The sequence below is a fragment of the Melanotaenia boesemani genome, chromosome 10 (genome assembly GCF_017639745.1).
Source record: "Melanotaenia boesemani isolate fMelBoe1 chromosome 10, fMelBoe1.pri, whole genome shotgun sequence".
NCBI classification, from domain to species: domain Eukaryota; kingdom Metazoa; phylum Chordata; class Actinopteri; order Atheriniformes; family Melanotaeniidae; genus Melanotaenia; species Melanotaenia boesemani.
Window position 1 is genome coordinate 6,176,821 of NC_055691.1, and position 24,351 is coordinate 6,201,171.

Below are 24,351 nucleotides of genomic sequence, written 5' to 3' on the forward strand. Positions count from 1 at the left end.
AGAATATAATCCTTCCATCCTGTAGATGTGATTCAATGAATGGAAAGACATCTGATAGGAATCATGGTGCACCACTGTGTCACTGCAAGTTTTCACAAAGCACAGAGGAGGCAGGGAGATCACCAAGTAACTCAGTTGCTATAGAAGTGAGGAATACAAATGATTTTATGAAGTACCCAACTGAGGACTCTGAAAAGCCAGAACTAAAACGATTTGCGTGTACTGGAATAGCCTTTGTGCACCTCTGCAATCTTTAGAAAACAGGAGCGGCATGTTTACTGCTCAGATAGACTTGAGTTAAAAGCTGTCTGAAAGCAAGGTTTATATGAACCATATATATGTCCTCTCAGGCAGGTGCTTCTTAAAATGAAAACCTCCAAAGGCAAGTGCAAAAGTTGTATGGGAAGTTGTTGTTGGAAAGTGCTCGGAAAAGGAGCAGACATCATTTATAAAATACTCAGATTTGATGAATCATGTTTGTATCTATTAAAAAAGTTAGCTTCAACCAGCCAAAGGCTGGTCAGACAAAACTGAAAAAAAGACTTTTTTCTTGTTGTTCTCTGGCATGTTATGAAGGGAATACTCTCATGCATAGCTGGCCTTAGCCACTTTTGGTGCCCTAGGCGAGATTATGGTTCAGCGCCTTCCCCATCCCATTTCCCCCTCCATATCCTCCATGGTGCACATGCACCATTCCAAACATTACTGAACAACAGCCATAACATAGATATTTAAGGTTTAATCATTTATTGAACACACAATAACACACACTACAACAACAGTATATGACATAAATACCTATAAAAATAATTAAATAATCATCAAACTGTCAGTATTCTTTATAGGACTTCTCTTATAAAGGTAGAATATGTAATAATATCACATTCAAATGAAAACTTAGTGTGCAAACTACAATCACAGTGTTTTTGTTGCAATGGGCTTTAGGCATGTTTAAAGGTTTGGCCATTCTGTTGTGATATTGTCATGTCAGAAATAGACAAAGAACATTCTAGACCAGGTCTGGCCAAGTCCAGCCCTCAAGAGCTGCTATCCTGCAACTTTTAAATGCATCCCTCCTCCAACACACCTGGATCAAATGGCTGAATTCTGCAGAGGCCTGGTAACAAGCCATTCATTTCAATCAGGTGTGTTGGAGAAGCATCTAAAAATTGTAGGATAGCAGCTCTCAAGGACTTGACTTGGTCACCCCTGTTCTAGATAAATACACCAGGGTGAGATGAATGTGTCTGATGTGAATATATCTGGCAGGGTTATATCCAAAATGTGCCTGGATTTGGGTGTATTGTCATTAGAAACACGACTGCTGCTGTAATAATTAGAGAACTTACTTGTTTCCAGCTGTTGTTCAACTGCTGCTGGTTGTTGGCTGACTGGTAGCTGGATTCAAATAGGCAGATGTTTCCAGTAGCCCAGTAGGGCTGAGTTTCAATTTTGATTCGATACCAAGTAAATTTTGGGCAAGTATCGCTGATACTGATATTGATACTGATACTGACATTTTTTGCTTGAAATTTCACAATCATTTCAAGATTTTGCCTTTAATTATCGATCATTATTATTATCATAATCAAACACAGTATAAAGAGTTTTGTCAAATAAAATAATTTTTATTAACAAACCGAATGGCTGAAGAAAAAAACTTAAATTTAAGCTTTTTTGTTTGTGAACAATGTAAAATAACGAGCTGTAACAAAATAATGAAGTAACTTTTTTTCTAATTTATCACACAGCTCTCATTCACATTCTTTTTCTTTTAGCCTCCAAAAACCTCTGTAAGAAAAATATTGATCTCAACATGCTGATATCGATCAATAGCGATACTAGCCATGGTACTGATACTATCAGGATTGATCCAGCCGTACAAACCACTGCATTCAGCCTGTTGTGTCATTCTACTTTATTTAAAGTAGGCACTGTTTAAATTAACTTTATTTTAACGATAATCTATATTTGCTGTTATTAGTAACCAGGTTTAACTGGAACCATAAGCAATAATTTCATAATAAAATAAATTACTACTACTACTACTAATAATAATAATAATAATATTGACTACATACAATATCGTGATATCAGAGGCCACAAAAGGCTAAACTTCCATTTTTCAGCAGGTAGTAAACATATGAGTGAAGCCCCTCTGCAACAGCTTCTAGAAACTTCTGAAGTATTTTCAACAGTTTACCCTGATGTATCATAGTTTGATCATAGTTTTATTTAAAGTTTACAGCTCTTCATCAACATCTCTGCTTTGTACCTATGATCTGTGATCTAGCCTAGAATTTAAACTGCAGCGGGGTCTCTCAGCCACACGACCAGCTCAGCGTCTGATTGGTTATTAATGTTTTTTAATTGAGAGAAAAGCTGCGTTCATCTCACATCACTGTTAAATGTAGTCAACGTTACAATAGTACACATTAGCGCACATTATCTTATTAAAATGTGTTTTTCTGGATTACAGAAATTAACTCAGCAGCAGATGTGGGATGTATCTGCCTTCAATAAAAATCAATTTAGTTTGCGTTCTTTTGTAACCATGCAAGCTTTACAGTATCAGTAATACTTTGACAGTAATAATAGTGGTAACTCCTCTTTGAAAATGTGCCATGAAAATTTTTTTTGTATTTATAATAATAACAACAACAACAACAACAATAATAATAATAATAATCATAATAATAATAATAATAATAATAATACATTTTATTTCAAAGCGCCTTTCAAGACCCCCAAGGACACTTTACAACATAAAAACAATTACATATAAAAAGCAATCAGGAATAAAAGCAACAACAAAATCCACTAAGAGAACAGAGAAAAATACAGAAATGGATAAATGGCAGAGAAAATTTGCAGTTTAGGGGTTACAATGAGTAGGCAGTTTTAAACAGATGAGTTTTGAGTCTGGATTTGAAAAGAGCAAGAGTTTCAGTTCCTGTTGGCTGGTGGCGGAGAATTCCAAAGCTGCGGAGCAGAGCGACTGAAGGCTCGGCTCCCCATGGTGCTGAGGAGGGCAGGAGGCTCAGTCAGATGTATGGAGGAGGAGGATCTAAGGGAGCGAGATGGGGTGGTGATGTGGGTGGGATTGGACAGATATGGAGGGGTGAGGTTATGGATGGCTTTGAAGGTAGGTATATATATGAAGGTATATGTACTGTAGAGGATGATACCCAGACCCTTAACCTGAGGGGAAGGGGAGACTATGGAGTCGGCAATGGTCACAGAGAAACTGTTAACTTTTGATAAAATAGATTTTGTGCCAAATAGGAGAATTTCTGTTTTATTACTGTTTAGTTTCACGAAGTTTCAGGTAAACCAGGTTTTTATTTCAGATAGACAGGAGGTGAGGGAGGAGGGTGGGGGTGTGGAGTTGGGCTTGGATTAGAGGCAGAGCTAGGTGTCATCCGCAAAACAGTGAAAATAAATGTTAAATTTGCAGAATATATGGTCAAGGGGAAGGAAGTATGTGATGAAGAGAAGTGGCCCCAGGACAGAAATGTGGGGCACACCTGTAATGACTGGGAAAGGGTGGGATCTGAATGATTTTAACTGTATGAAGTGAGGGCAGCCAGAGAGATGAGTTAAACCAATCAAGGAGAGTGTGAATGATACGAGAGAGTCTACTGAGGAGAATGGGGTGAGAGATTGTATCAAAGGCTGCACTCAGATCGAGAAAGATGAGAATGGAGAGTAAACCAGAATCAGCTGTAATGAGGAAGTTGTTTGTAATTTTTATGAGGGCAGTTTCTGTACTGTGATGGGGAAGAAAACCAGACTGGAAGGGCTCGTAGAGGTAATTTTGAGACAGGTGTGAGTGGAGTTGAGTGGCAACTACTCTTTCTAGAATTTTGGAGATGAATGGCAAGTTGAAGATGGGGCAGAGGTTTTTGAAATTGTTTCGATCCATGCCAGTAATGGCGTGACGTATGCAGTTTTGAATGATGATGGCACAATACCAGAGGTGATTGATGAGTGAATAATGGCGGTTATGAGGGGAAGCAGTAAGAAGAGGCAACAACTAAATAGAATAAGAGGGGTATGAAAAGAAGTTACCATGGTGATGTACCCAGTAAGAAGTAAACCAGTGTTGTTGAATGCAAAACCCAGGGTTAACCCTGTATACCTCAGTAAGAGAAAATCCAGAGAAAATCATAGTACAGGCCTGTAACAGGGAACAGGAAGTAATCACAACAGAATAAACAAGTGGATACTCCCACCATATTAAAGAGTGAACTAAACATGTGTAAGTGACAGGAATATTTAGGTTCCACCGACTGTGCAGCAGTTTCTCTTTCTGTCTACATTTCTACCCATCACAATACTCAATCTAAAGAAGTCTTTTACAAACATCAGCCAAGGGCATGTTGTTTGTTTACGCATCATTTCATTAAAGGAAGATTCAGTCCAAATCAATAAAAGCAGCCATCTCTATATCATTTGCATTTGGGGTTTGAAGTTTGACCTGCTTTAGAGGAAGGAGAACTCCTCTGCCAAGGTTTCCATCAGGACAATCCACTGGAACTGGTGGGCGATAATAATCTGCTTCTGATCTCTTCCACTCATGTTCCAGGTGATGAAACACACAAGGCTACACTTGAAATGCTCGAAAAAACACCACATTAAAGTCCTTCTAGTATGTTTATTTGTTGTTGACTGCTGGAAGTTTTCCTTCCTGTTAAAAGGGAGTTTGTTTTCCCCACTGTAACCTGCTGCACCATGCTTGCTCTGGATGGGGGAAGGAATTGAATTAAATAAATTATTAACATAAGTGCAAAATAATCTGTGTAAGTGTTAATAATTGCATCAAAGCACATTTAATGTTTGATGACATAGTGTACTTTAGTGTTTAAGACATAAGGGGAGTTCTTACAAAGCCTCACAAACGTCCATTGTATCAGAAATTGTGTCTTCATATTAACACAACAAATCAAGGTATGGATTTAGTTGTTGGTTAAATTGAGTTGGTTAAATTCTGTTTTTAAAAATGTTCATGCCTTAAATTGTGCCCATTACCAATCTATAAGTAAATTACAAGTGATAATAAATGTCTAATGAGCTATAAAAATATGCTTATGATTATTAAGCTTTTTCTATGCAACACATGAAAAACAGGATATTGTGAAAAAACTTGTGTTTTGTTTATCTTAAAAGTAATTTCTAATAGAGTCGTTTAATAAAGAGCTACAAAAGAGCCACACACTATAACAATCTAAGAAACAAAAAAACATAAATCCTGTTGCCAGGAGTTTGATTATTACTGTGTATTGTATCCCATAAAATCTCTTTTTACCGTTTTTTTTTTTTTTTTTTTTCTTAGGAGCAGACATTTTGGGAAAAGAACCTTCCTCAGTTTCTTCCTTTCCTTTATATTTTCCATTCAGTTCTTTTGGGGCTCAACACCTTGTGTGAGCATGTTTTGTGTTAAATATTAATTCCTCACAGTCACGGCATAAGAAGTTTTGTTTCATAAATTCATGGTTCTGCAGTTATGCCAAGTGTGATATTATTATTGACCTCATTATTTCAGATGCAAGCCTAGTGGAGCTAAATGGACTTGAGAAAAAGTCAAGAACAAGTACAAAATCACTCACAGCAGTCAGTGACATTGCTTTGTTTCTTAACACTGTCTCTGTTGTGTGGATGAAATCAATGGAGTTTATTTGATATTGTTTGCAGCCCATCAGCTGACAAATGTAACAAAATCCATCTGTTTAAAATCTGTACCTTTTGTGTAGGATGTTATTGGGACATCCCTAAAAACTCTTTTTCTCCTAAGTGCTCCTCTAATGTGGACAGGGTGTTTTAAGACTGGACAGGCCATTTTCCAAGAGAACTGATTGGTCAGGTGGTGGTGCCCAGCTATATTTACATTACATTTACCACTATTTTCATTGTGGTTTATATTCTTTTTAGCATTGTTAGGAGAGCCTGGGATCTAAGAATTTCACTGCCAATGATCATTGATGTAATTGTTGTGCAATGACAATAAATTCATTCATTCATGCATTCATTCATGAACAAATATTTAATCAATCCAGTTGAAATCAATCTGATCGGAGATTCCAACTGACATGTTTACATGCACGCAAGATCGAGTCAGTGATCCAATCAGTTGTATTTACATGATAGACAAATTTACTATGATATAACACTCTTGACATTCGTAAAAAGAAGTGTGTTTTTTCTTTACCTTTTAACCGTCAAAATGCTCAATAATCTTTCAGTTTCTAACGAAAATGTTGTCCCATTCTGTTACGCTGCTGTCATTTCTCAAGTCTGAAACTTGTTACCTTACGTAACCCCACCCGGTTCAAGTATGTGCATAAACAAAATACTCCACAAAATTATCAGAATGAGTGTGCACATGGTTATTTCTTCCTGCTGATCTGATCATGAAAAGGCGTTAACCACCTTTCTTGATTGGATTGGAAATTCTTTCCGATTGAGGCCGATGGGATCAGCTGACATGTTTATATGACACACTTTTATTCTGAATGGACGTCAGATCAGATTAAAAGTGCTTCATGTAAACATAGCTATTGATCTCTTTTCCAGAACATAACCTGCTGTTCAGCTGAAGTTACCATGGTGATGCACCCGGGAAGAAGTGAACCAGTGTTGCTGGACGGAAAACCCAGGGTTACCTAACAGGAAGTAATCATAACAGAATAAACAAGTGGATACTCCTCAAAAGAAAACAGGCGGAATTAGAAACTAAATAGAAAAAAAAATAGATCATGACTCAGTTGATATATTTTTGTAATTTCAACTAATCAATAAATGGTAGGCCACATTCAGTAATTTGACCACACTCATACGGCCTTTCTGAGGCAAGTCTTTACTTTCCACATAGTTACAGATGAATGCATGCTCAGTCTCACTCCAAGACACGTGGACTGGGGAGACCAGCTACATCTGCCCTGATATTGATAGAAAACATGATGCTTTCAAATAATGGGAGACCACCACATAGTGGAAAGGCTGGTTTTATTTATTTATTATTATTTTTTTCAATTAATCTAAAAACTAACAAAATGCTGAAAATGTTCCAGGCTGACGGGAAACATTTATCAGCTATTTATAATACAGGTTTTTTGGACCAATTCTGTTTTAAATTAAATCAAAATAAATCCATGAAACGTACTTCTGCTACTTTTACATTCATACCCACATAAAAACAAGCAGCCCCACAGCAGACAGTTGTACTCATTAAAACCTTCCTGACCTTTTTTTAATTATAATTGTTGACATCCTTCAGTGAGGAGTGAGCTTACTGATTAACAGAATCCAATTAACTGGTGCTGGCATTGTAGAGTGTAGGTCTCGCTGTCTTGATTGCACCATGCAAAAGGAAGTCAGTTGAAACACACAGTGGCTTTAAAAAAGCTGCTCTTTACTCGTTTTATAAACCAAGATTAGCAAAAGAAGGACCAATAGTACTTTTGACATTTTCTGAATGCAAACATGAATAATACTGTAGCAGAATACAGAGATGTTTTTAATTTCTATACAAAAAGCTGTGCCAGCTGAAAACATGAGCAACGATACTGTACTGGGACACACACTGCAGATCATTTCTTAAAAGAATTCATCAGCAGGTAGTTCCCAGAGCAGAGCTCAACCAAGAATTTGTGTCTCCTTTCACAAATCACAGTGCTGACTGAGCTGTAATTATAACGAGCATATAATGTGGTGCTCTGCTGACATATCCAGACACCTTTAGGGTTTTCTCATTTTATTTGGCATGATTCAGTTCACATCACTTTGGTATAAAAAGTAAACTAAAATCAGGGCGAGCATGCCATGGAACATAAAATAAATGTGCCTAATAAAAAGTACAATTTTACATTTCTGTCTTTTAATTAAATTTAGTCTCAGGAAAGCAATATCCTCTTATGAATAAATAAGGTTTTACTTCTTTTTAAGTTATTTTTATATGTAAAATAATAATTCAGAATGTTAATATGGATAATAACTGTGCACATTACAGTAATAAATCTGTCACTTAGCTTTATCACTGCAATCTGTTAAGCTCTACAAATTGTCTTAATATCTTTAGTGATTTTTTTGTCTAATGATCGCCTAAATTCGGAAGTTTTCAGAGTCTTTTGTCAAAGGCTGTTTTGCCTGAGTGTGTTTTTACAGATAGCACGATGGCTTTCTGGAATCAGGTGCAGTATATCAGGGTGCCTTTGTATGGGAAGCAAGCCCTATTTCATCTACTGTACCCTCTCAGTCGGGTTCTTGTGCTAAAGGCAAAAACTGACCGTACAGAGTTGTGCAAGTGATATGTTGTGATGTGAGTAACCGTAGTCATCAGATGGCACATTGATAATGAAAACATGTTTACAGTCAGTGAGAGCGTACACTTAATTTTAACTGGTTTTAAAGCAATGGATTGATGATTTGACTAGAAGTGTGGTTTCAATTCAAGCTCAAAAAATCCTGATCTTATATAAATGGTGAGGATTGGGCAATATCAAGATTCTTGTTAATGTTTGTGTTTGTTTTTATGTGAAGATCAAATATCGTCACTATGTCTGTCTTGACTGACCGACTTCTGTTTTGGTTGTAAAAGGTGCTTTTATGCATATGTGAACTTATTAGTGATGTGCCATGTGTGAAAGAGCCGGCTCTGAGAGCCGATGCTTTGTAGTGAATGAGAAGAGCCGGCTCCCATTGAGTGAGAGCCAGTTTTTTTTTTTTTTTTTTTCTTTTGCTGCACGACTAGCTCTTAGTCTTCAGCCCAGCTCTGCCCACAGCACTGCTTTGTTTGGATTGGCCCGCATTGGCAGGGGGCCAATCACATGTGAGGATATAGGATCAAACACAGGGGGGGAAACCAGATCAACCATCCAAGATGATGCATCTTATTTTCCCGAATGCCAACCTGCTCTGAGGACATCTGTTTTATGTATTTGTTTTCTGCTTTTTGTTCATTTGTGCAATATGAGATTTTTGTTGAAATATTAAACAAAATTAAGGATTTTGTATCAGAATAAATTAACAACAGGAAGCAAATAAAAGGCTTTTCGTAAAAATCCTGAACACAAAAGGGTTTTCAAAACACAATTCATTAATTTTTGAGAACTTACTGTAAATTATGGGGCTAAAAAAGATGCTAAATTAAGAGCTGTTCAGGTGCCAAAAGAGCTGGCTCTTCTTTGGGAGCCGAGCCAAAAGATCCGGCTCTCTGAAAAGAGCCGGACATCCCATCACTCGAACTTATGCCTGTGTGTTTTACCTTTTGCGAGGTTGTCTTGCTTTGTGGTTCAGTAGTTTTGTCTTAACGGTGTAGATCTTGATGATATTTGTTATTATCAACAACTGTGTCTGCTTTATCACCATCTGATCAGTTTTAGCTTATTGACAAATATTTTTAGATTTTTTTTAATGCAGTTGTTTTTCTCTATGTGATTTAGTGTTGTCTCTATGGTGTCTAGTTTTTAACAATGTTATCTCTGTTCCTGTTTTTGTTTTAAGTTTTGTTTTGTTTGTAATGTTTTTCCTTATTCCAGGGAGCTTTGTAAAATCTAGCCAGGGACAACTGATGAAAATGAGACTTTTGGCTAAATACCGCATATTTAGAAATATTCTTTTGTTTATTTAATATGCTCTCAAACAAACAAAACAAACAAACAAACAAAAAACTATTTTTGTTAAGGCCATTGAAAAGTATTTTGCATTCATTTCGATTTAGAAGGATTTAATTCAATATACAGCTACTTTAATTTCAGTCAACTGTTTTAATGCATGTTTGCAGCTGATCCTTAACAAAAGTGCATTTACTACTCGAAGATATAAATTAGAACTGCCTCTTTAGTTACTTAAGAAAAAATTTTTCATATCAGGATATATAATTTATATTGTGATCCTATCGCCCAGCCCTAGGTGAAGACATTAATTCCATCGTTGGCCATTATATTCTCATTGTTGATCTCACATATAATAGATAAAACTTAAGTGCACATACAATATAAAGTGCTATATGTGTTTGTAGGTGAATGAGAAATGTTAAAGTGCTTTCTAGTACCTAGATAAAGTTTAAAAGAGCTAGGAACACAGACAACTTACAAATTTTAGCATTTAGTGCAAAGGAGGTCTCCAGGTGTGAAAAGGGAAAAGCTCTGTAATAACATGTTACAGCACTAATAAACATTTTCACTATTTTCTCAGTGGGTCGCCCTGTAACAAAAATGACTAATTATGTCTCCATCTTACATTCTTCCTCTTACTCTGAGCTCTCAACAGTCAGTAAAAGTCAGTTCAGTGTTGTCTCTTGCCTTATGTTTTACTCTGTATCTTTCTCTTTTCCTATTTTTTCCCTAATAATGTCCCCTTGCCTCTTTTTGATGAATCAGCCACAAAGCTCGTTCAAAAACAGCCATAGCGTTTATATCCAGTTGCTGGTGTGTGAAGTGGTGGGTAAAGCAAAACTCAGCTGTTATGTGACGCAGCAAACTGGAGGCAAAAGGTGTGAAGTGTGGTTTCTCAGCCTCAGGATCCTGCAGGGCAACAAAAGCTCCTAAAATGTACAAAATAATTGTCACTGTGCCATCTGTGCCATGAAAACAATCAGAAATGCATATTTTAATGGTCGAAAAGTTACATAGTGCTGCAATAAAAGCAGTTCTAACACCTCAGGGTGTTAGAAGGCACAAGTGTTCAGCTTAAAACATCAGGCTCATCTGTGGATACTGCACCCCATCATCTTTTTGAAGATGTCCTGCCTGTAATTGGTCCTCAGTGTTAACAGCAGTCTGTCCCCTGGTGTAGTACATAATGATTGTAAATGTGATCATAAACCTACTCATCAAAAAACCTGTTATGGATCCCTCAGCTTTGTCTAATTTTAGAGCATTATTTAGGCTTCCTTTCCTTTCCAAATTTTTAGAAAATGTTTTTATCCAATTGAAGGCCTTTTCAAACAGAATTCTTGAGGTTTTTCAGTCTGGTTTTGAAACCCTTCACAGTACAGAAACTGCACTTTTAAAAGTTTTTAGTGACATCTTACTTGTCACATACTCTGGGGATACTGTTTTTCTGATGCTTTTAGATTCAATAACAGTCTTTGACACAGTCGACCATAAAATCTTATTATCACACCTGAAACACTGTGTGTTACAAGGTTCTGCCCTAAGTTGGTTCAAGTCCTATATATCAGAAGTTTCTCTGAGTCTTGGAAATTTTATGTCTTCATTGGCCCGCCTTACTTGTGGGGTGCCACAGGGCTCAATTCTTGGCCCTCTTCTTTTTACTTTGTATTTGCTTCCCTTGGCACCACATTACGTACATATCACGTTTAATTTAATTTTTATGCAGATGATTGTCAGATATATGCTCTCTCAAAAAGACTGCTCTCCCTGCATGTCTGGATTTTTTGTCACCTTTTGTTAAGCCCACTGCTTTGAGTCGGCGTAAAGGTTGACTCTAAGTTGAAACTAGACACACAGATTAATAATGTGGTTAAGTCCAGTTTCTTTTAGCTGATGCAGTTTAATTAAGTTGGTTTTATTAAAAAAGTATTTTGAGAGATATTCAACAAGGTTGGACTACTGTAATGCTTTATATGTTGGGTAGGAAAAGTTGTTCTTTGTCACTTGCAAATGGTCTAAAATGCAGCTGCTTGCTTGCTGACAGGCACCCGCAAGTCAGAGCGCATCTCACCGATTCTGGCTTCACTTCATTGGCTTCCCGATGGTTTTCCATTTTAAAATGATTGGTTTTAACATAGAAATGTTCTAGCACCACTCTATTTATCTGACCTGCTTCAGCCTCTACACTCTGTCATGACTTTGAAGGTCTGCTGACCAGCAGCTTCTGATCATTCCTAAAAAAAGGCTGAAACTTAGAGGGGATCGAGCTTTCACTGTGGTAGCACCAAAGCTCTGGAACCAGCTGCCTTTCAAGCCTCCTCTCTGTTTTTAAACATCCCCTTAAAACCCACTTATTTTCTTTGGCTTTTAACACTAATTGAGGTGATGCTTTTATGTCTTTTAAGATTTTAGTGTTTTTGGTCATTTTATAATTTCTTGACTAATTGGCCTATGTTTTAGTGTATTTATAGATATGTTTTTTTTTATTGTTGCTTTATTGTTCAGTGGTCAGCAGTGATGTGTTAAAAGTGCTATATAAATTTCTGTTAGATTGGAAATGATACTATGCCATTTCCTAATTCAGTGGATGAATATCTTGATACAATAATGCTAATCTGGCCTTGCGTATAGTTAGCATAGGCTAAGGACCGCTTGGGTTGCCAGGCCATGACCTGGCTGCTTCTAGCATGGTCAAGTCCTGACAGCCAGTGGGTGGGGCCTTCTCACCTTACAGGGCCAGGTCATGGTTGCTAGCAGTTACTCTGGTCGACTTAATAACAGCTGTTAGCGTCTAGCCAGCTTCTCCTATTACCCCTAGCTTCTCATTTCACAGGTTCTTGTAGGACTGCAAAGTGTCTGTTCAGCTCCACCTTGCAAATAGTCAGTTTCATCCATACATCTTTTTACCTCATCCATTTTATTCCATTCATCATCAAACGAGTACATCCTTTACAGACTCCCAGTCGCAGTGCCCTTCTGGGATTAATAAAATATTTTTCATTTAATTTAATTTCCGACCATCATAGCACCAGGACTGGTTTCTCTAGTTTTTTACAAACATTCATATGACATCACCTGAGCTGTAGTTACTCAGCTGACTGAAAGCAGAAATCTCCAGCCATAGCACTGATGATTGATTCTCCCCACAATGGATCTTGCTACCAAGGTTCAAACCTTATTTTTAGTTGATGTGGAGTTTAAAAGTTAATTAATACATTTCAGTTTATAATCCTTCAGAGTCAAGAATGATGAAAATTGAGCTTTAATCTAAATATGCCCCCCATTTTCTCCAGGGTTGTCTTTCAGTGCTAATATATGATGCTAAGGTCTGATTTCTTGACTGGATATTTGAATGTCAATCTTAAACTGAGAAAGTAAATCTTTTTTTTGGATCACTGGGCAGGACTGATACCATATTGTTGACATGTTCAGTTGCCATAAACTGTGATGTTGTTGTCTTTGACATCTGGTCACTGTGATGGTATCACAGTGACCAGAAGTACAACATGGGCAAAAACATGAATTAAATGGTGGAAAATGGATTCTGGACACACAGCATTCATGTTGACAACCACCTGCTTTGCTGAAGAAGCTGGTGATAGTTGTTGCTATGGAGACCATTCAGCACTGTAATCTCTACATTGTGTGCCATTTGATTACAGGGTATATATCACTGCCAGATACAGATGACATAATTATTGGCAGTTCAGCATATATTGTACAATGAGCCTCTCAAAATAATCAGAAATTTTTTAAACTACAAAAAAAAAAAAATGTGTGAAATCTGCAAAAGAGCAACCAGTTTAAAAGAGTCTTAATACCTACTATATTCAACACTTTCAATACATTTTTTGAAACTGAATTATTATTATTTTTTGACTGCTCTGCTTGATATTTGCAGCACTTTGGGTTGCATGTCTGCATGACAGATATGAAAACAGTTTAGCTGAGTTGGTTTCTCTATCAAGCCTTAGATGTTTTTCTTGTATGCTTAAAGTATTGAAGGTGTTTTTTTTTGTGGCTCAATAAAGTCTTGTTATTGTGTTGCAATATCTATTTTAACACAGTGTGGGATGTTTGAAGTCTGTAATGATGACTTTCAGAGAAATTATGCAGTTTACTAAACACCTAAAACAAGTATTTGTTGTTTGAACTGGGGAGGAGGAAAGGTTTTTCTTGAACCTCTAAGAGACTAAATGCATCCATTAATTATCTGATCTCACACTGTGCTGCTATACCATTAAGAGGAGCTCTCAGCTCTTTTCAGACAAACAATAAACACTGCAAAAGAAAATGCTGCCTAAAACTAAACCCAGTACAAACATGTTGTCTGTAATGTGGAACATATTTTGGTGTTATCATGTCATGACATGGAACCTCCCTTTATCATTATAGAAGCTTAGTGTATCACTGATAAAGTCTGTGTTTTAAGAAATGTAGCTACTAAAAAATTCAGACATTTTATGTCTATTGAATCTAATGCAGAATGACAAGCAGCAAAGAAAAAAAAAAGATATGGGTACAGTGAACACTGTTATCTCTCTGAATTTCTCCCTAAAAAATCATTTTACCTCAGCAGATAGCCAAGGTTTTAGATGACTTTCTGAAAGGCTTCCTCCCCAGAAAGAGCATTATCTGTCTGACTCTGTGCTATTACCCAGCAGTTAAAGAGAGAAACCCCTCCTCTGTTAATGGAATAACAACACTGTTGTGCAATGATCTCAAATATCCATCAATCTGCTTCCAACCATATTGTATGTCTCCTATAATGATTAAAACGATTATAACCTATGATAGAATATGCAGTAACATAGTGTTTTTTTCTCATCAAAAGCAATCTGCTTGCAGTTTTTCTAACACAAAACTGATGGTTTTGTCAGCATTTCACATCATTCGTCACTTTGAAATCTCAGAGCCAAAATAAAGTATTTTAATTAGTTATTTTATGTTGCTATACAACCTTTCTAACTTTTATCTTACCACATTTGTATTGATAGTGCACAACACTCAGAAATGCAGTGGAGCAAACCACATTTTTCCATCAAAATTAATGTTATACTATGTGTGTCTGCAAGTGCTTTAGACTCTTGTTGGATCCTCATGATGTAAACATAATCATCAGTGAGTGCATTCATGGGGTCCATGCTTGCAGTGCCTGTATTAAAACACTGACCTTTAAAGATATGGAAGTAGAAACAACTACCGGACTGTAGGATAGGTTGCCCATGCCAGAATTTATAATCAGAGTATAATGTTCCAAAAGACTGGCAACCAGAAAGAGGTATGCTATGCATGAACCGAGTCAACATGATCACAAACAAGTTGTGACCGTGCTCTTGGCAATTTGTTGTGAGCATACTGAGTAGAACTACTCTATTTGTGCATGTGTAAGGAAACGACTGTGTAAATGGCATCCTTTGAGTTTTTCTACTAAGCGTATCACATCAAAATGTCCTTTTCTGAAATTATTGGTTGCTGATTCCCTCTCAGTTTTTAGTTTTGAAACTACTGTGCATTTTATGTGAAACTGGGATGGTAGAGAATGGTCACAGTTTTAGAGACTTAAACTGATGTGACAGATTTATACACACGATAGTGGATCACATAAATAATTGCCACTGAAACTCAGACTGCAGACATAATCCATAATCTAAAGAACATTTAAGGTCATTAGAAAGTCTGTAACTTTCGTTGCCTCTGCAACATCTTTCTGCTGGTCCTTCAAAGCTTTGACAGAAAAAGAAAATAGCAATATTTGAGTTATAAAAACAACACCCTACGCTAAGTCAATTCTAACAAATTTGTAGAACATGAATTTGTAATGATCACTAGTGTTAAACTTTGATGAAGAATATCTGCTGCTGAAGGATGTTTTAGTGTTTTGATGTTGCTTTTTAGAACTTTCTCTTGCCTTTTTGTAACTTCATTTTCAGAAATTCTGAAGGAATATAGCCTGTCCTCCCTGGAGCTCTAATATAAGTTTGTCTGTTCCAGCATTTTCCCATGAAAAGCTGACCACCTGCCCTATCTCTCTAGATGTATCGGTGAGTCTGTTGTCCCTGCTGGTGACCACCTGTGGTCTGGCCCTCTTCAGTGTCTCCCTTTTTGTTTCATGGAAGTTGTGCTGGGTGCCACTGAGTGGCCGTTTCCTGCCAGAAGTTCTCAAGGGAGCACACTTCTTAGGAGGAGACCAACAACCTGTCCTCACAGAGGTAAGTATGACTTCACAAGCACTGGCATCTAAGATTTCCAGTTTTATGGAGCTAGATACCCAAACAACCCTGCAAAAGTCATTTTAATCTTCTAGTAATGTAACAGTATGTACTAGCTATGAATACTGTATACTACTATGTACATGCAACATATTTTGGCATATGCAATGTATGAGACCACTTTTACACACTGCTGTTTTCATCTGATCTGCAAGCTGATTACATGATAACTAAAGGCCATTCCTTTATAAAAGATGATTTTTATTTTTGACCAGGGCTCTAAACTAACACCCACCAACATGCCAAATGCAGGTTAAAATTCAATTTGATGGGTATAATACAAAACTTGCTAGCCACTTTAATGGGTTATGAAATAGTAATGGGTCTTTGTAGCGAAGTAAATAAGTCCATGTCCATCTGGGCGAGGGCCGAATCGTCAGCTGCCTCTTCTGAGCTCTGCTGAGGTTGCATTCAGGGGGAAGGGTTCTTTTTTATGGGCACAGCATGCAGCCAATCACGTCCAAGGACTGACTAGGATCAAATCATTATAGGAAAGAAGGAAGGAGGCCATATCCTCCCAAAATGCAAATAAAATTTACTTACTATTGATATGACAGGGAAAATCTCCTTTTCAACAAATTACTAAACCAGATAAAGAAAACTGAGCCATGCAAAAGATACAAAAATATATACCTGGTCATATATTCATTAAGGTAAATGATGCAGTATACCTTTGTTTATTCTGCACATAAGCTCGGACGAATATGAGCCTCTGCACAGGACAGTTTTATGTTGTTGTGTTTCTTTACATGATCTGCTCACATCTGGTCCTTTTAACATAATTTCTAATGGATTAAGGTCAGGACTTTGATGAAGTTATTCTAAAATATTAACTTTATAATTACTCTAATAGTAAAACACCAATTAATGTATGTTTTTGGACTGTGGGAGGAGAAACTGAGAGAGAGCCCATGCATCCACACAGACAACATGCAAACTGCAGCCAGAAAGGCTTCATCTGAGATTTGAACCACAAACCATGCTGCTGTTCAGAGTTCACCTGTCTATGTAAATGCAGAATTCAGTACTCCATCAAACAGTCTTTAACCAGATGCAGCAGTACATATGATCTCTTTGATAAAACCAAAACTCTTCTGTCTTCTCTACTTGATCTAAAGTAAACTGCAGGTTTGCAGTTGCGTTCTCTTACAAGAACAGCAGCACTTTCTTTACCACCCTGCCAGGTACAGCATGTTCTCCTGATTGTGAACATTTACATTAATCAATGTCACAGAGACCTTTAGTTTCTAATAAGTTACTATTTGTGACCCCACAGATCATGCTTTTCTCTTGAAGAGATATTAGTTGGTGGACCCCTTCTGGGCAGCTTACCGAGAGCCCTAAATTCTCTCTACATTATCTATTGATAAATTTAGCTTTTAAACTAAAAGCCACTCTTGGAGGTTTGTACACTTCTGCCACATGGCGTACATACTTTAGTCTCATTCTCTACAGCATATAAATTAAATATAATAGCTTATCAAGCCCATTTCTACAAGAATCCCCCCCACCCACACCCTAAAAAAAGCAGAAACAGATGCTTGTGTTTGAAGATATTTGATGTTATTTTTTTAAATGCATGCACCGTTATCTAGCAAACGGGTACCAGAAGCCACATGTTGCAAAATCGGCCAGTACTGATAGAACAGATCAACAGATTTAACTTTTCACTGCAGGTTGCCTGGAAACATCAATAAGTAACTCTATGAGCACATAGTTTCTTATTTTTTAGAGTGTTTGCCTGTATAAACCACCATTCCTAGTTAATTTTTCTGTAAGAATATTTGCAGCAACATAAACTGTAATATGTGTTGTGCAGGTGGATGGGGAGGAAAGGGAGTACAGCGAGGATGGCTGTGTAAAGGAGCCTTCAGGCCCCCTGTCGGCAGTGGCTGTTCCAGAATCAGCCCTAAAGATAAGCCACACATCACCTGACATCCCGCTGGAGACCCAGACCAAGGTGGAGAAAAACCAGATTCACACTCTGGCCAGGGACAGGGTTCAAAGACAGATTACTGAGCCTACGTCATCTGTACGGTTAGTACACCAGTCCCCCAGGGTTCTGTCTGGTTTCTGATGTTATTGGGGGGATTAAATGCAGATAGGAACACAGATGGGCTTCAGAGATGCTTTATCAGGAAGTTGACATCCACAAGACACCAGGCCTTAGGGGATCCAGTTGCCTGTGCAGATGCATTGCATCAATCATAAATTAAGTTTAGAGAATTCTGAATGGATGGTGGTTTATATCTAATGTTTTATAAGCTTAAAATACTTTTTTTTACAGGCACAACTCCATCCGCCGTCAGTTGAACTTGTCCAATCCTGACTTCAATCCTGCTCAGTTCCAGCGCCAAGACTCTCTCTCTGGTTTGGGCCGGATCAAACCAGAGTTGTACAAGCAGCGGTCAGTGGACGCAGAAGATGGCCGCCGGACCGACAGCTGCGGGCGTCTTCACTTCATCCTGAAATTTGACTTTGACCTGGAGCAGCTGATTGTTAAGATCCACAAGGCCCAGGATCTTCCCGCCAAGGACTTCTCAGGAACCTCTGACCCTTATGTCAAGATCTACCTGTTGCCTGACCGCAAAACCAAGCACCAGACCAAGGTGCACCGCAAGACTCTCAACCCTGTGTTTGATGAAGTGTTTCTCTTTCCTGTGGCATACTCCGAGCTGTCAAACCGCAAGCTGCACTTCAGTGTTTATGACTTTGACAGGTTCTCCCGCCATGATTTAATCGGCCAAGTGGTGGTGGACAACTTCCTGGAGCTGGCTGACTTTCCCCGGGAGACAAAACTGTGCCGTGACATAGATTATGTAACCTCGGTGAGAACTTAAATTCAATTTTCTTTTATTCTATCTCTTTCTCTTTTCATGTAACTTCACCCCACTGATTACATTCCGAATTTTTATGATTAACAAACAGGTTTCCAGGTCATTACATTAGCTAATCTGCTAAACTGAGATTACTAAAGAAGTATCTATCCAGACTTAATAACGGTCTGGATAAAATTTTCTTTAACAAATAATCAGAAAGACCACCAGCAGAGGGAAAATGTATCAGCAGTGTTATATCTCATTTTCCCTCTGTGATTTTGAAAGGCAGAGACATAAAAATATACTTAGACACAGTTAATGTTTGATGAAAGCAGTAGGAAACACTTGGGGGTACTGACCCAGATCTACACTCACATAAGACTGGTTGGCTTGACAGAGATACAGCGACACTGTCTATATTACATTATTCACTTGGATAAATCTATAGAGCTGGAGGTTAGATCCTCCTGCCAAGAAATCCCTCATGGTTTGCATTCCTTGTTTGAAGGAGGTTGAATGTGACTTCTTTTTTGGGCAGTCTGTATAAGATCACATCCTGAGGAATTATAAACATGTTTGCACATAATCAGTTTATCGAAGGAAAAACAGAGTATAAATAGCCTCCATTATTTTGCACATTTAGTAAATCTTTTGTCAACTATCACAACAAAGGTGCAGTATATAATTGTTACAATTTTATAACAGCTGCTCCACTACTACAAGCATTGATCTGCTGTGCACAGAAGCTAGGAAATCAAGTATAGTATACATTTTTAAAAAGTTTTATAAATTTATGTTAGCACTTTTCTAACTAAATTTCAATCCAGTTTTCTTAAGCATATTTCTACCAAACTAACAACACTTCTAACTTTGGGTGCAGGAATGCATCTGTGCATGAAAGTGTTATACTGTGCTACTAATAATGCACTAAATTTGACACTTACTGCCTTCCTGTGTGTTTACCCTTCAGCCTTGGAAAAGAATAATTTCCATTTTTCAGATTTTCTTTTTTGGACAGAAAATGCAATAGTGGGCATAATAACGCTATATGCAAGTACACATGCTTAAATCAGGCACATTATTGAGTCACAGAAGCTTAAATATTATTTGTATAATATTTTTTGCCCGTTAACAGCAGTTCAGAGTGAAATTTGATCACTCTTTCTTGTGCTTTGTGTGTGCCGAACTCCTTGTGCAGCTTTACTTGTTTATCATTCTGGCCTCACTGCAGGCTGAATTGGGTGGGTATGTCTTTTGTGTATTCATTATTACTGCATGTCAGTCATAGTGGATTCATCTTCTTGATTACTACCTTGAACCAAAAAAGAGACAATAGTCAGATAAACAAAAGTGACAGACAGTGAATTAAAGAGTCATGGACATCAGCGAGTGCAACATGTGAAATGAAATAGCCTGACATTTCTGATAAAATGAACAGATGCACAATTTTCCGTGACACCAATGCTAAACAATATTTTGCACAAAAACAGGGTGATTGCATTGGAGAGTTGGTGTTTTTCGAAGCCAAGCGATTCCCCCACCTACAAATCTGCCTCTCATGCGAGAGACAAAAACTGACTATCCAGAGACGTATAAAACCAAACGTGATGTGGTGAGGTAACCATGGGAACAGCACCAATATTATATCACAATATTAGATCATGTTTTCAATTATTAACATATGCACCACTCATTTTAAAGCAAGATATAGAGTGGATTTGATCCAAACACATAAAAGAATCTAATTCCCATCCACTTAAAATCAAGTTTTAATCTCGATAATATGTCCATAAGATGTTTTTTATGTTTGCCAACATCAGTATTTTAGTTTGAGTATTTGGACCTATGCAGCTATGTTGCATTAGGAAACAATGAAATGATAAAATTGTTGAAGTTATAAGGGTAAATTATCCACAGCTGGGACTCAGGCTGGTTGAGGAAGTAGGAACTACCCTTTGTGGCTTGGCCCTGTTGAGTGAACAGGACTTGGTTCAAATCCTCTTCCAAGGCAGCTGAGCAAACAGGCTCTATATGGTGGACACTACCTTCAGCAGGCTTTTGTGTTTATAGATCCCCATTCATTAAATGAAGAGAAAGGTGTTGAGCCATTCCCATTCTACTTACATTTACATTACCAGAGGAAACGGTTACACAAGCTACACTACCGTTCAAAAGTTTGGGGTCACTTCCCTATTGAATCCCATGGCAAAGTGACCCCAAACTTTTGAACGGTAGTGTAAATCATGTGTTTCTCGGTAGAAACTACTAGCATACTATTTTGAAAGCTAAAACTCTCTCAAGTCTAACATTGTGATTCAAGTTGTGCAGTTTTTACAGCTTGAGGTAATAACTGACAACTGGAATGTTTAAAGGTACAGTGTGTAAGAATTACTGCCATCTAGTGGTAAAGATGAGCATATAAATAACTTCAATCGCAAAACACAGTTGGATTGACTGGTGGCCGTCAGGGGCCAAAATTCCTCCAGACATAACCATGTTTCCATCTGTGAGTAGATCCAGTGGGCTTAGGTGCAGCAGTGACTGTATTACAGGTAACTACTTCAACATAATGTACATGTGTGTTGTGTTCTTCTATGTGCTTTTTAAGGTGTTACTTGTACCAAACGGTGTTCAAGAATTATCTGCAATTTTCTGTAAATGACCTTCGATTTTGTTACACACTGCACCTTTAAAGTTTCTTCAATATTATCTCTTTGATACAGTTTTAGTAGGAGTATCATACATACATACTTAGAATGAAAAATAGAAGGCTTATGCACTTTTTCTCATGTTTTCTGACAAAGTTACTAAAAACTGTGTCAATTTTTCTCCAATCATTGCCTCTAATGGGCAGATTTTTTTTTTTTTTATGAGGATTTGAATCATATAAGCATAAGTAACTATGTTCAGCATACAGACGTTTGTTCACAAACATTGTTTTAACTCTAACCAGACTCAAATGCCAATCATATCTAAATGAGGTCAGTTTAAATGGGTTATGTCTACTTGTGAGGCATAACATGTGAAGCATAGTCCTGTCTCCTGTGTCCAAGTCAGACGAGTCCACTCTCTAAATATAATCCCTTATTAATCATACATCTCCCTGCCACAGATTGCAATCAAACTTGGCTCCAGCCTGGTATGTGTAACCTCTGGTTCTCAGATTTCTATATTTTCAGTCAAAACAGTGTCAGACACATATTTCAGACACATTCAGATTTTTATTTTATTTTTTTTACATTATTCTACTGTCATTATGTATGGATTACAGGTTGATTATAAGATTATCCAACATAGCTTATTTTGCTGTAATGATTACTTAGTTTATATCATTCTCTCTACATTTATTTGATCAACTGGTGGCTGACTAAAGAGGAGGGAGTTGATCAAGTTGTCATCTCTGCTGTCCAGTAGCCAATAGTGTTTGCTCTAATGACATAAAGTACACATTTATATTTGTACTTCAGGCTCAAAAGTCATAATAGTAATCTAAAACTCTAAAATCAACCAATTCAATTGACCATTTTATCAAGGTAACAAATTAATATCTTTTTATAGATAACCTAAAATTAAAAAGCCACCATATTCCATAAGAAGATTAATTAACTTATTTGTACAGTAGCATTTATCTAATTCACTGTAAATCTATTCTTCTCTAACTTCTTGTACATCACTCATCCTTCTTTCACTTTTGACCAATTTTGCAGGTCTTGCTGATTTCTTCTTTTCTTTCTTAAGAAAAAACAAACACGCTGCCATCATCATGCTTCACTATGTTTGCACTTGTTGGCCTACTGCAAGTGTAGTTTTTAGGCAGTGAAAACAAATGTTGTAAAACACCTACCAGGGTGAAGACTGATTCCAAATACAGTGCTTATGTGTGGACTGGGAAGTGTTTTTTGGCTTGCTACGTTAGGTTGCATGCCATCTTTTTTATTTAATCTCAAAACATGTGCCGATATTTCATTTTGTTTTTTACACTTTACAGGAGGACTTAGCCAAAACAGTAATGCTTCTAACCAAGTGGAGAGACTTTTTGCACACATCACCCACTATAGTTATAAATGGAGCTGTCAAAATGCCAGCATCACCAGATTTTTTAATTTTTTTTTTCTAAGAGTGCGTTTCTTAATTAAACAGTCTGGTGTGTTTGGAAAGGTAAGAGTGCACAACCGAACTCTGATACACATTGAAGATGTTAGCAGACTACAACTTCTGTGGCGGACATGGAAGTTGCCCTGCATTTACCAAAAATGAATGAGTTTCCTTGTTCATCGTTTGTCTCGCCCTCTCCTTGAGTAATTCTTGATGTAGTGCCACCTTAGGCGAGGAGGGGAATACAGTATTCAGCAGGTTCAGTTTGTTTGGTGTAATGTGAAAGCAAACCTGGACCAGCTGTATAGAGTCTAGTGGACTATGAGGTGTGAAAATAGCTTAAAGGCATTGGCTGATTTTTCACAGGGACTATTTTTCTAGTCTGTGACCTAGTGGTCCAGTGGACAGACTTTCTAATTTGGTCTCTTTGTAACCTCACTGGTTGATGCTCTTCTTGCCCGGTCGCTGGGTTTTGGTCACTTCTCAGTCAGTCAGTCAGTCAGTCAAAACTACAGCCTCCAGCGAGGGACAAATAACACCAAGGTGAGCCAGCGCACAATGATTGAGAGACGCATGAGGAGAAGATAAATAAGAAAGATTTACTACCCTGGCAAGTTGGAAAACCTGTTAAAATGTTATTTACAAAAAAATACTGGACCATGCATATGCAGCAGCAGCACGTGAGCTGTTTTCACCATTGCCAATAAAGTGGAAAAATGGGACTTAAAAGCCAGCATGACCAGACGATACAAAAAAGGAAGCTCAACACTAGGCTAGCTATTAATAAATTAATTTAGCTAATAATGGAGTAACACACCATAGGGTAACAGTAACAGTTACTTTATTTGAAGAGTAATGCATTAGAGTATTAGCTACTGACAAAAGTAACACGTTACTACCCAACACTGCTCATTACCATAGACAGCACAGCAGTGGATCCTGCTAAAATATTCCAGCCTTGTTGATAGAAAAGTGTATGTTTACATAGTTTCAGTCGCTTTCATAGTGACAGTAAAAACCAGCTTTCAGTTGTGGTAAAGCCGGACTTAAAGCCAATGGTAAGGCTTTATAAGCTGGCTTTTACTGTGACATAAATCCAGCGCTGTATCGACGCCATCCCTCGAGCCCTGTTTGCCCATCCAGGTGTTCCCCTGTGAGAACCATTCTTCTTTCTAAGCACAGAGGAACAATGTCTGACCATTTGATGAGATGCAGTTTGCAATATTTATGAAATCATGAACCAGATGACATGCTTTCATCTGTGTTTTCGAGACTTTGACACACTGCTGCTACCTTTGTTCCAATATGTGTTTGAGAAAGTGAGGTGCTAGAATGCAATATACGTTTGAATGCGAACACAATTTCAACCTTAGATGAAAGTAATTCTTACCTAATTGCCACATTTACATGAGCGTTTTAATCCCCCTTTATTTCAGAATAAAAATCCAATCCTCTTTAAAAAATTTTAAAATGTCCTTGTAAAAACCTAATCCAAATGAAAATTTCATTCCATATTAAACTTAAATTAAAAGTATGTGGCTGCTTTATTCT

At 37.5% G+C, this 24,351-nt stretch overlaps 1 protein-coding gene across 1 annotated transcript in view; it reads left to right on the forward strand.

Annotated features, from left to right (window-relative positions):
• The window catches only part of syt9b (synaptotagmin IXb), a 56,536-nt gene that overhangs the window by 17,288 nt on the left and 14,897 nt on the right, over positions 1–24,351 (forward strand). Inside the window, exons 2-4 of the mRNA XM_041998156.1 lie at positions 15,651–15,826; positions 17,706–17,923; positions 18,174–18,714. Of these exons, the coding sequence (XP_041854090.1) occupies positions 15,651–15,826; positions 17,706–17,923; positions 18,174–18,714 (935 nt within the window). The remainder of the gene's footprint in view (positions 1–15,650; positions 15,827–17,705; positions 17,924–18,173; positions 18,715–24,351) is intronic.